At 37.5% G+C, this 12095-nt stretch overlaps 1 protein-coding gene across 5 annotated transcripts in view; it reads left to right on the top strand.

Annotated features, from left to right (window-relative positions):
• GRM8 (glutamate metabotropic receptor 8) overlaps nucleotides 1–12095 on the top strand; it is a 342436-nt gene that overhangs the window by 149029 nt on the left and 181312 nt on the right. For all 5 annotated transcript variants that reach the window (XM_087766391.1, XM_087766392.1, XM_087766389.1 and 2 more), the window contains 3 exons: nucleotides 5603–5738; nucleotides 6221–6375; nucleotides 7570–7707. In XM_087766391.1, the coding sequence (XP_087622517.1) occupies nucleotides 5603–5738; nucleotides 6221–6375; nucleotides 7570–7707 (429 nt within the window). The remainder of the gene's footprint in view (nucleotides 1–5602; nucleotides 5739–6220; nucleotides 6376–7569; nucleotides 7708–12095) is intronic.

The raw sequence follows: 12095 nt of genomic DNA on the forward strand, positions 1-12095 counted from the left end.
CCCCTACTTGGAATAAGAACTTCTCTGCCTTCACATATTTCTGTAATGTCTTTTGGAAACTTTCCACAGGCCTGCATTAAAATTTTCTTGGCCTGGTGACCAGTCACATATAATTCATCTCAAAAAAGAAAATGTATACTTGAAGGCAGCTGAGAAAGTCCTGTGATGTGGGACTGGGTCCCAGATGGGCTCTGGCTATTTGTCTTGAGCTTTTTCAGGAACAATGTGATTTGTGATGGAGCTGCCATGAAATAATTGACTTGCAATGATGTATGCTGAGTCAGGTGAGGTCTACCTCTTATGCTAAGAAATAGATAAGCTTGTCAAAACAAGCGCATAGCTTGATCCCTTCCCCTTTTACAATGGTAGGGCTAGGTATATATATGGGGAGATAAAATAGTTTAGAGGGTAAACTGGTTCTGAGCAGTATGGTTGTGGTCCCAACACTGAACACACTTGAACTGAAAACTGTCTTCAGCTTTTTTGATACAAAGACAGTGCCCTTTTTTGTGTATCCTACTTAGTTGGTCCATAATGTAGTGCTGGATCCTAGCTGGGGTAGGAGAGAACATGGCCCTTGTATTTACATTTAGCTTCATCTTTCAGTCTTTGCTTCAGGATATTAATTTGTTAGTGCAAGTTTTCTACCAAGTCTGCTTGCTATTTTCCAAATACACATTCAACATCACTTCTGACACCCACCTCCGCTTGCTTGAGTATTTAATGGTTTACAATTAGCATGCCATCTTGTGACTTCAGAACCCATGAGAGCTAAAATGAATATTTATCATTATAAAATCACCATAAACTTAACCACCAAAATGTGCAGGTACTACATTTCCCTTTTGTTTTATTTTTTCTTTGGTAGACTCGTTGTAAGAGCACGAAAAGGAAAGGAAAAAGCACATTGATCCAGCGTGCTGACAATATCTTCAAGATCTACCAGATTTTTGTTTGATGATAACCTATTTCCCACAAGCTGTGTTATACAGAGCACCTGTAAGCAAGCCAAGCCTAGCATGGAACAATTTGTTTAAGATGTGATTTTTATCACAATGGAGGAAACAACTCAAAACCATATTATTGTAGATCAGGGCTGGGTATGTCCCCATTTTAAAACCAGATGAGTTACCAGCTGCTAGCCATGGGGCAGAGCAGCTGGACTGAGCCCCTGATGATGAGTGGGGCAGTGCCTGCCGTGCGCCTGATTTCCAGCTCCCACCTCTGCTCTCCTCTTCATCGTCCCCTGGCCCCAGGTGCTGGATATCACACTTGATAGCTGTTAGACAGAAGACAAATGGACACTTATCATCATTGACACAGTGCAGTTCATATTAACTGTTTTATTCCTCAAATCAAGCTCTGGGATGACTGGGTACAACCTTAGTTTTACAGATCTGAGAACAGACAAAAGAGGCTTAGCACAGTTTGGTGCTAAGACTTTTTTTTTTTCCTCCAGAGTAGTTAAGAACTACTTTCCATCAGTGCCATCTGAATGTCTTTAAAATGTTTGACAAATGGAAACCCTTATGAATGAACGTCATATATGAATTAGGGAATGGGTACAATAGGAGTGGGTACAATAGGAGTGGGTACAATTACTGGTATCTGTTCCTAGTTGAGCTTCCTGAAATGAGTCTGTCTGTCTGACTCCCGTCTTGGTCTCAATAACAGCTTTTAGTGCTGCCCTCTCTGAAGCCTGCTCATAAGTCCTTTCAATTGACCAGGTTTGAACACATTTCCTTTTTGGTAAGAAGACAGCTCTCATCTCCTTGTACAAATGTTAGATTAATCATAATTTTAGCCACGGGAAATTTAGACCAATGTATTTTTTTAGGTGCATCCCCAGACAACGAAGGACAACAAATGTTTTAGAAACGAGCAAAAGGGACAAGCAGTCATCATGCCAAATCAGTCAGAAATGCTGACAGGGCGAAACATGTAGACACAATTTGTTCTTATGATTCACAGCCATAAATCCTCCAGGGGCATTAGGTGTCTGAACCATCTGCCCTTTGGCACCTTTGCAGCAAATGGTAAATCCATTGGTACCATGTACGAGACATCTGTTCTCAAAACCTATTTCTTCTTGAATTGAGGAAATGTCTCTTTTCTTCACACTTCATAAGATTATCCTAACTACAGGCCTTAAAACCTGTTCTTTTAGTACCTCTGCTAGCTATTTTTGGGGAATAATTATTCCTTACTCAGTTTTCTGGCTCCTATGAATCCTTTTCCTAGGCACTCATCTCTCTCTGTGTCTGGGCACTTAGCCCAGGCTGTAGATTTCAAAGGCAGCAGGGTGCTGAGAGGTTAGACACCGTAATGCTGTAAGTACCTTTGTGGATCTAGCATTTCATCATCAGCTGGAAACTGATACTCTGTTATTTGTTTGAGCAACAGCTGTATATGCAATATCTAGATAAGGGTGTACACAAAGTGTTCTGTGTGTTGGAGGTAGCTTACACAATTCATTATAAATGTAGCAACAAGGCTGAAGCAAATTTTATTTTGTTCCTATTAGTACTTAACACATTCTTCAATGTAGAGATGCTAAGATGCACTGTACAGTCATGATTGAACTTGCTGCTGCAATGATGGAATGGTGTTTCTTCTACACTATTTTGACTGAAAATAGCTTTTTTAGATACTGCAGTTTTTCATTGCTTGATATCCATTCCACACAGATTGTAGATGGCTGTATATAGTGTATTATATATACGCATTTTGTAATATTTGCATTTGAGTTTTATGTGGAAAGAATGTTTTTTTCCTAAGGGCCATTGCATGAATAGAAATGGTTGAAAAATGCACTCTCAAAATTTATGAGGTAACAAATGATTCCTTTATGTAATTTTTTAGGATCTCTTTTACTTTTTGTGCCTGAATGACTCTGGGGACAGTTGAGAGCTTGGCATTGTTTTTCAGTTTTTTTTTCTTAACAGTGAATAGCTGTTTGTTAAATTTACAGGATGTCTGCTAAATATTTCTCTTAGATTTCAGCCCTGTCACTTGAGAAAGATACTGCCATAAAGGACTTCCTGAGTGTTTATCACAATAGCTTAATATCAGTTTAGAAAATTGGTTAAAGTTTTTCATAGTACAGTGTCCATCTTTTCATTACTGGATTGTCAAAGATACCTTGTGAATATGAGGGTCACCTGCTATACAGGCTCATCTGTTGTTACTGGCAAATTAGCTGTCTGTCACGGGGAGCCAGGCTGTTCATAAAAATGTGAAGAAATGTGTTGCCAGAGAAAGGCACTATATTCCATTTTAAAGCAGTTGAGAATAAATTATTTATGTTGTATCTTTATACTATTTATAGATGGTAAAGAAATGTGTACAAACAATTTTTGTTAGAAATGGCAGGTGTTCTGATTTGCAAATGTTATTTCTTTCATGTAAAGCAGAGAAGAATTCGGCATAAATCTATACATCTCTCAAGCTAATAAAATAATAATGTAACTTCCCAAGAAACTGATGCATAGCTGAAAAAGGTGATATGTTTGCCTGTGACTAAAATGGGCTGATTTCATTTGAAAGTTGTTATTTTTATACTGGAAGTTGCTAATTCCATGCTTCGATTCAAACTTAGGATCTGCCTGTCCAGGGAACTATTGAGGTCAATGAGATTCTGCAAAGGCAGAACAAAATCTAATAAGGAATCCCCAGCATTTTCTAAATATTACATTAGAATAGAATAGAATAAAATAGAATAGAATAGAATAGGATAGAATAGGATAGGATAGGATAGAATAGAATAGGATAGGATAGGATAGGATAGGATAGGATAGGATAGGATAGGATAGGATAGACTAGACTAGACTAGACTAGAATAGAACAGAATAATTCAGTTGGAAGGGACCTACCATGATCATCTAGTCCAACTGCCTGACCAGTTCAGGGCATTGTCCAAGTGCCTCTTAAACACTGACAGGCGTGGGGCAGCTTTGAACCATTCCCACTCATTCTTTGAGTAAAAGAAATAAAAAAGGCTTCATAAATACCTTGATTTTGTTTGTTTGTTTTACTTAAAGATTAAATACATTCAGCTTGAGAAAACTAACACAAGAGACCTCTGTAACATCTTCATGTAGTCTACATCCCAAGCTGCATCTGGCTGGACTTCTGTTTTTGTTCCTATCACTGACAGTGTGTATCAACCTAATTTGTGAAGTACCTTGGAAAAATATAAGGTTGATGTTTTGATAGGGAGGACAAACCTTTTGAGAAAGTTGGAAAGCCTCCCCATATACAACATAGCCATCTAACTGTGACTTTAGTTGTCTAATTACCTTTAATATGTAGACATGTGTGTGCCCCAAATGATCTTATACACCAGAAAATAAATACCAGCATTCATTAAAAATAGAACAGCTTTTATAAAATACATTCTTATTCTTACTCATACTGAAGGCAATGATGCAGAGATGAAAAAATTATCATTTGCTTTGCCTTTGTCTAGTAACATGTCGCTTTTTGTTAGAAATAAACATTTTCTCATGTTCTTAATATTCTGGTTTTATTAATGATTAGATTCTCCACAAGAGGATCTTATTTTGGGACTAAGAACAGGCAAGAGCAAATATTGGTGGGAGTTAGATGTACCAATGCAGATCAGGCAATAGTTCTTAAAGAAAACAATAATTAAAATAAACAAACCAGCAGACAATCACAGAAAGATCATCGATGGTATAGGAAGTTAGTGCCAATCCGGACTCACTGCTTCATGAAACAGGCTCAAGGAATTTCTCTCCTTGAGAGAAGGAGAGAAACATCCTGCTCAAACATAAATAAGTGTCATAACTGGGAAGTAGATTCCCCTGCACTGCTGTATAAAAGCCATTAGAAATCACCGAGTTTCTGTAGAAATTTGTCCCTTTTTGCAGGACAGGTAACATGTAAAGATTTCAATTAGCACTTTCCTCCTTCTGTCAGGAAGAGATATAAATACCACCTCTGAGTTTGTGTTCATATGCTGATTAGTAATTTAGAATATTCATTGACAACCCAAAACCTCTTAAATAATTAAGACAACTTAATTAAGAGTGTCATAATAACAATTAGAGGTGATCTGTATGTATTCATTCATAAGAGAACATTTCAAAGTCTCTACTTGATTCTGTAACCGCAGCATTTATTGTTAACCTTATACTCTCTGTTGCAAAAGCAGAGGTGTATGATAGTACCTGGTACTGGAAAGCCACGTTATGAACATAAGGTGACTGTCAAATTGTGGCTCCATGGTTAAATGTATTCCTGTGGCAAGGCTGGGTTCTCAGCTGCCATAAGTTGGGGTAGGTCTGTGGAACTCAGTCCAGCTGAGCCAGAGTGCAGTGCTTGAGGATCTGGCTCAGGATGTTGTTTAAAATGTTATATAAAAAATAAAGTAACAGGTAACTGAGTTGTACTCTTTAATGCAGCATTAAATGTGTAAGTTTATACAGTGCATATTTCAAAATACATAGATAAGGTAACTTTTGGCTGCACTGCTATATCTCAAATTAGCATCTTGTTTTCTTTGCCTGCCTGGTTAACTATGGATTATGTAAAGTGTGGATATTTAGTGTGTTAAAATTCTTTTTTTTTTCCTTCTCAGGAGGTGTTTGCATTGCTCAGTCGCTCAAAATCCCTCGAGAACCAAGACCAGGAGAATTTGAAAAGATCATCAAGCGTTTGTTGGAAACTCCAAATGCTCGAGCAGTGATCATGTTTGCGAATGAAGATGATATTAGGTGCCTGTTTCTTAATTTTGTGTGTTGAAGATGTTCTCTCTACACAGAGGTGCTCAATTGGCTGGTGCAGAATAGAGTAACACAGGAGGTTTCAGATTCAATCCCAAGGAAAAATGCTTGGAAATCCGGTGATAAGAAATTGAGTTGCAATTATACAACGTGCTGGTCCTTTATTTTGTGGAGATCTAACCTGCTTCTAGTTCCTAAGAGTGCAGTGCTAATAGATTGTTACTTGGTGACTGAAAAGGAAGAAATCAATAAGAATGGTAGAAAAATATGGCTAAAGAAGAAAAAAAATTAACTTGTACAGTCATGTATCTTGAGTTCACTACAGCTGTTGCTGAATATGCTTTAGACTGTGAAAACTATTGACTAATTGGTTAGCGTGAGCTTACTTATGCATAGCCAGAATTAATGCTGTGGATTCTAAAGTTCTTTGTAAATGCAGTTTGTTTAATTAGTCATTTGTTGTTTATTTTCAGGCGAATACTGGAAGCAGCCAAAAAAGCTAATCAATCTGGACATTTCCTGTGGATTGGCTCAGATAGTTGGGGGTCAAAAATTTCACCAGTTCAGCAGCAGGAAGAGATTGCGGAAGGAGCAGTAACCATTCTGCCCAAAAGAACATCAATAGATGGTAGGAATTCACATGGCACAAATCCCTCATTTTCTGACAATATTCAAGCACTCTAACTCTCTTTAAAAAATAATTTAAAAAATCGCGTAGTCCTTGATTACAGGGAAATCAGGAAAAACTTTCCAACTAAGTAATTTGAGCTGGCCTGATCCAATATTCATTTAATATCTCTGTTGAGATGAAGAGATGCTGAATCTGCAATTAGGCAATCTTATAATTGTCTAATAACTAGAGCAAGTGTGGTGGAGAGCTTCTTACCCATAGCCTGGTGGTTCTTTGGGACAAAAAAAGAGGTTATTGGATGGATGATAATGAGTCAGCTCATTCTCCTGTGAGGAGATCAATCTAGGCTCTGCTTTCCTCTCCTAAACTTACTTTAAGAAGATATTAACAAAGTTTCTGATTTAGTGGATGAAGTGGAAGTTGTTGGTTTGAATCACCTTATTCCTGGGAGAGTACTGGACATCGTAACATGTCTTACTGTCTGGATAAGTGCTCTAAACTGGTAAACAATTAGAAAAACTGAGCACTATTGATGCTACTTGGAGAATTTAGCCACACGGAAGCATTTGTAAAGATCTTAACCCAGATGCTGTGTGTTAGTCATGATTTCATGATGGCTGCTGGGTTGTAGGGGTAAGGCTGATGCAGAATGTGATCAGGTTTAAGCAGGAATCTTTAGTTTCTCAACTAGGGTCATTAAATATATAAATAGAAGCATAATTTTAGGTGGTCTGGAAGCCCTCTGGTTCAAGAAACAGGTACCTGGTGATTTTAGGTGGCCTTGAAATGAAATTTATTTGAATCACAGTCTTTGACTAAGTAGCGATTATAGTTTGTCTAATTTCTTGTAAGTATCCAATTCTTTTCTTGGGTCATCTGTATATTAAAAATTAAGCTATTTCCCTAACCATCTGCATTGCATTTTTTAAATTATAGAATTCTGCTGGAGCTTTAGAGACTCTTTAACTGCTGTAGGTATTTTAAAAAATCTTGTTCTACAGAAAATATGGGCTAATAATAAATGTACTATTTTTTAATCCTTAGATATGCGCATAAAATACCTTATTATGGTAGTTTGTACCTCAAGTTTTTTCTTGTTCTGATATTTATACAAAATCTGTTCTTGTTTTTAAATGACTATTTTTATGCTGTATCATATTTTAATGCTTCTTTCACTTCTCTTAAATGTAGGATTTGATAGATATTTTCGGAGCCGAACACTTGCTAACAATCGAAGAAATGTATGGTTTGCAGAATTTTGGGAGGAGAACTTTGGATGCAAGTTAGGATCACATGGAAAAAGAAATAGCAATATCAAGAAATGCACAGGTAACTGTGAAAGTAAAACATTATCTGTAAGTTGTTTATTAGAGCGCAGGAAAGGAACTGCTTTCTTTTCATCACTCTTCTGGCTCCCTTCAATTCTCCAATACAAATTATTGTGTTGTAAGAGAAGTGTGATATTTTTTTCTTAAACCTGAAGAAAAAATTCATGAGCAATATTTGACAAAGTTAGTAGTTAATTTGCACAAATCCAGTGATGGTACAGATTTTATTAAAGACCTGTGGCTGTGGTTCAATTCCATTCATGTTTTCAATGACCCCCTCTCTCACCCCATCTATAGTTGTCAATATGATTGGTTTTTTTGGTGAACGGGCACATCACAGTAATTATCATATTGTTATCCCTGAAGTATACACAGAGAAAATTAAATTTTTGTTTAAAATATTGAGGTCTCGATGATAGGTCAAGTCATGAACTCCTTATTTAGTTTACAAACTGTGTTTGAGGAAAGAGTGAAAATCAAATCAATATGTCCTTAATACTTGTCCTCATGTGAAAAGAACAGGATTCTATATGATATTATAAAGCTGAAAGTCTCTATGAAGTTTGAGCAAAAACTCTATGTAACTGGCACTGGTGTTCTCAAACCTGCTTGCTCAGGCATCATAGCCAGACATAATTGTCACCACAGCTAATATAGCAGTCGCATCAGTAGCCCTGAGTTTAACTCACCTATGAGATGTTGGCTTCTTGCTGTTCCTTGCAGGGTTTATGACAAAATTGTTACCTTTGGTCTTCTGTGACTACAGCAGACTGTTTATGTTACACTTTGTATGGATAGTTCTTGCCTAATGTCAGGGCTCCCAGTGTCATTTGCTTAATTACTGCCACCACCCCCAGCAGTACTGGTGGTGACCACCATCTCTGTGACTAGTGGCAGCAGTAAGACACAACTTTCTGCACTGCGTACATGTCATCCATGTGCCTTGATATCCCTGTCAGTGTTTTCTTTCACCAAATAATGTTTTTTGCATAGAACATGAACGTTTTTGTTCAGTTGCTGTTCCAGGATTTCTGGCTTCCTGGTGACACTGTCATGTAGCCTTTGTAATGGGGGTGCCCTTCCAAACTTTCTGCAAACACAAACTGCACACCAGCACCCCAGTTCTCCTGGGTTTGTCAGCCAGACATACCGTGCAGTCTCCAAACGCATGCACCGCCAGTCCTGCACTTGCTGAACCATCAGATTTATTGTATGTGTACTGTGCCATCAATTCAAAGACTGGGTTTCGCAATGCACACATATATCTCACACAGAAATACGAGAGCCATGCATGCACTCTCTCATTTCAACAACGACACCTTGTCTTCTGCCTTTTACTACATACTCTGCAAACAAAAGGATGATATTCAGTTCCTCACCAAGCTAAATGATAGCTCATTACTCTAATCCTTTACTCCTTGGCCTTGATTCATATAGCAGTAAGTCATGGCTGGGTAGTTACCCATGTCTGGAGAGGGATCATTTTGTTTTTACTATTTTAAGTGGAAAATAGATGCTTTTTTGAAGTTCTTCAGGTGGAATGAGTGGTGTATGTGCTGTAGTTTGGGAAGCTCTAAATGTTACCACAGATGGTTGTATGACTTGTCTCAGCCTCATCACATCTGTCAAATTGAATTACCAAGTGAAAACTAGTGTATAAAATAGGCTGTATCTTGATAGATTCAAAGTAATTTGCGATTTGAAATGGATATCCGTATATTTCATGAAACAAAATTATGGTATGCTCTCTGTGCATGAAAACAGAAAGAAAACATATTTTCTGTACCCAGAAAGTTAACATAGTATCAAGGGATGGGATTAAGATGTAGGCAGTCTCATATGAAGGTTTTAAACTAAAAAAGGGTAGGTTTAGACTAGATACAAGGAAAGACTTTTTCATGATGAGGGTGGTGAAACACTGGAACAGGTTGCCCAGAGAGGTGGTAGATGCCCCATCCTTGGAAACATTCAAGGCCAGGCTGGATGGGGCTCTGAGCAACCTGATCTAGTTGAAGATGTCCCTGCCAATTGCAGGGGGGATGGACTAGATGACCTTTAAAGGTCCCTTCCATCCCAAAGCATTCTATAAAAAAAAAAGTTACACATGCATTTTCACCTGCAGGGGAAAAAGCTATGAATTCTTCTGCAAGCAAGAGTATCTACAAGTGATAGGACCCTTGACTAAAACCACTTAAAGTGGAAAAGACACTTGGACAGCAGCAGACCTGAAACAAGCTGATGATTCATCATGATCCCTATGCTTATCTAACTCAAATTTAAAGGGTTGGATAACAAATACAGAAAATGTATTCCTTTTAAGTAAACTGAATCAAGAGATGAGGCTGGAAGTTCAAAATAAACCTCCTGTGATTTAAGGAGAAATGCGAGGTGGAGGATGGGGGAATGACACCCTCCCTAGTCTAGACCTATAGAATCACAAATGGCATCTTTATCCACCCCAGATCATTTGTCATGGCCTCCTGTGCATAAAAGAGAGGCAGCAATGAAATCCTGGCTGGTTCTTCATCTTCTTCTCAAAGCAGATGAGTCAGTCTGCTGTGATCTTCTACATCTGCTAAAGATTAGAGGAGAATATCCCACCCATGAATTTCTTTCCCTTGAAAGGCCAAAGATGTTACTTCATGGCCAAGTCTGCTCTGAAATAATGGCGGTAAATGAAAGAAATTAATGAACCCCTGAATTTCAGTAAGGATATAGGAGCTGTTATGTTTAATTGTTTATAACTTAATATTGAAGACTGATCCTCGGCTTATCCCAGTTGCCAGTTGTCCTCCCAGTGGGTTTTCTCTGAAACTTTATGTGTACTTTCTCAGTCCAAAATTTCAGCTCAGTGCTTAAATGGAATGTATTCCCATCTCTAGTTCAAGTCTTGAAGACTGAACTTAAAACCACAATTTATCCTAATTTCCTCATATTTTATCTGGGCACTGCAGATAATAAGATCCCTTTTGTCTTTTGCCCAGCAGCCCAATTTGTATATCATATCAATAGCCAGTGATACACCAAAAGAAATCCAAAAGCTCAAGATACAGCCGTAATCTAAAAATCTTCTCCAGAGATACTAAAAGGCAAATTGGTAGGTATAAAGTTTTCTTAGGCTTGGGTTGTGTTTTGTTAGGCATTCTTGTTTATCTTAGCTAGGAAGTACTTGAATCTTTTTCTCATATGACATTCGTAAGTCACAACAACAACAAAACTGATATCTCTGTTCTCTGTTTAGTCGAGCTATCTGTTCATAGCTTTAAATTTTTACTACCTGCAGTCAGGATGCTACCAACCTAATCCCATTTCAAGCATTTTTTTTTTTTTTTTCTATGAAGATACTAGAAAAAGCTTTATAGCAAAAAATATTCCTCTCTTCTTTTCCATGTAAAATCAACAGTCTCTTTAGCACTGAAAGTCCTGAAAGGGATTTCCTCTCCTTCTTCAGGATTAAGAATTACAAAAGGGCATAAGCCTTCTTGCCTCTTTCTGTCCTTATACATTACTGATTATTATAGTCTAATGTTGGAATGGCTTGAACAGTTTATTTAAAGAAAACTGCTATTTAAAAACTGTTTTAAAATACTGTTTATTTGTGGTTACTGTTGCTTCTTATTCCTAAAAGAATTTGTGCTTTGGAGCTACATAAAATAATAAATTTATTTTGAGTTTGCCTGATCGTTTGCTTTCTGATTTTTGCCAGTTGACAGAAAGCAATGGTTCACCTAAGCTTTGAAAAAGCAATGGCTTTGCCACTATTGATTTGCAACTAGCTCTATGTGTTTCTAAATGTGAGTGTACATTGATCAAATCCTCAAGATTAGAGTAGTTCATTGAAAAATATTAGAGGTTTTCTTTTCCAACCTGTCTGGAATAAAAAAAAAAAAATAAATCAAATTGGGCCACTCACTTAGTAAACATGAACCAATAATTCAATGAATGTCCTTAAACTTTTTTAATCGGGGAACAGAAAAGACATTTGCAGAGAAAACTCATTTGTCTTACTACAGGAAAATGGAAAAGAAGAGAGCACTACAAAGATTGAACTGTCTGTAGAGGTTACAAACCTCACTTTACATATTTATTCAAGGTGCAGGTTTTCTATATTCAATACAAAGATCTTTAGTGAGACATGAATCTTTCAGGGATCTTCAAAAGCTTTTCTTTCGCACTGGAATCTCTTTGTGGGAATGAGAAGTGAGGAGATGAGAAGCTTTTCACCCATCCCTGTGCCCCAGCAGAAAACTGTAAAGACAGAGACAGCGTTCATCCTTTGATTACCTACGTTCTTCAAGAGGAAGGGCTTGCATCGTAGTTGTGGGAGATGGCAGAGACAATATGCTGCTTGCTCTACTTTGACATCCTGGAGAATTTTCCCATACCCTC

This window comes from Nipponia nippon, unplaced genomic scaffold (assembly GCF_047370975.1).
Source record: "Nipponia nippon isolate SJK-2023a ecotype South Korea unplaced genomic scaffold, ASM4737097v1 scaffold_3, whole genome shotgun sequence".
NCBI lineage: Eukaryota > Metazoa > Chordata > Aves > Pelecaniformes > Threskiornithidae > Nipponia > Nipponia nippon.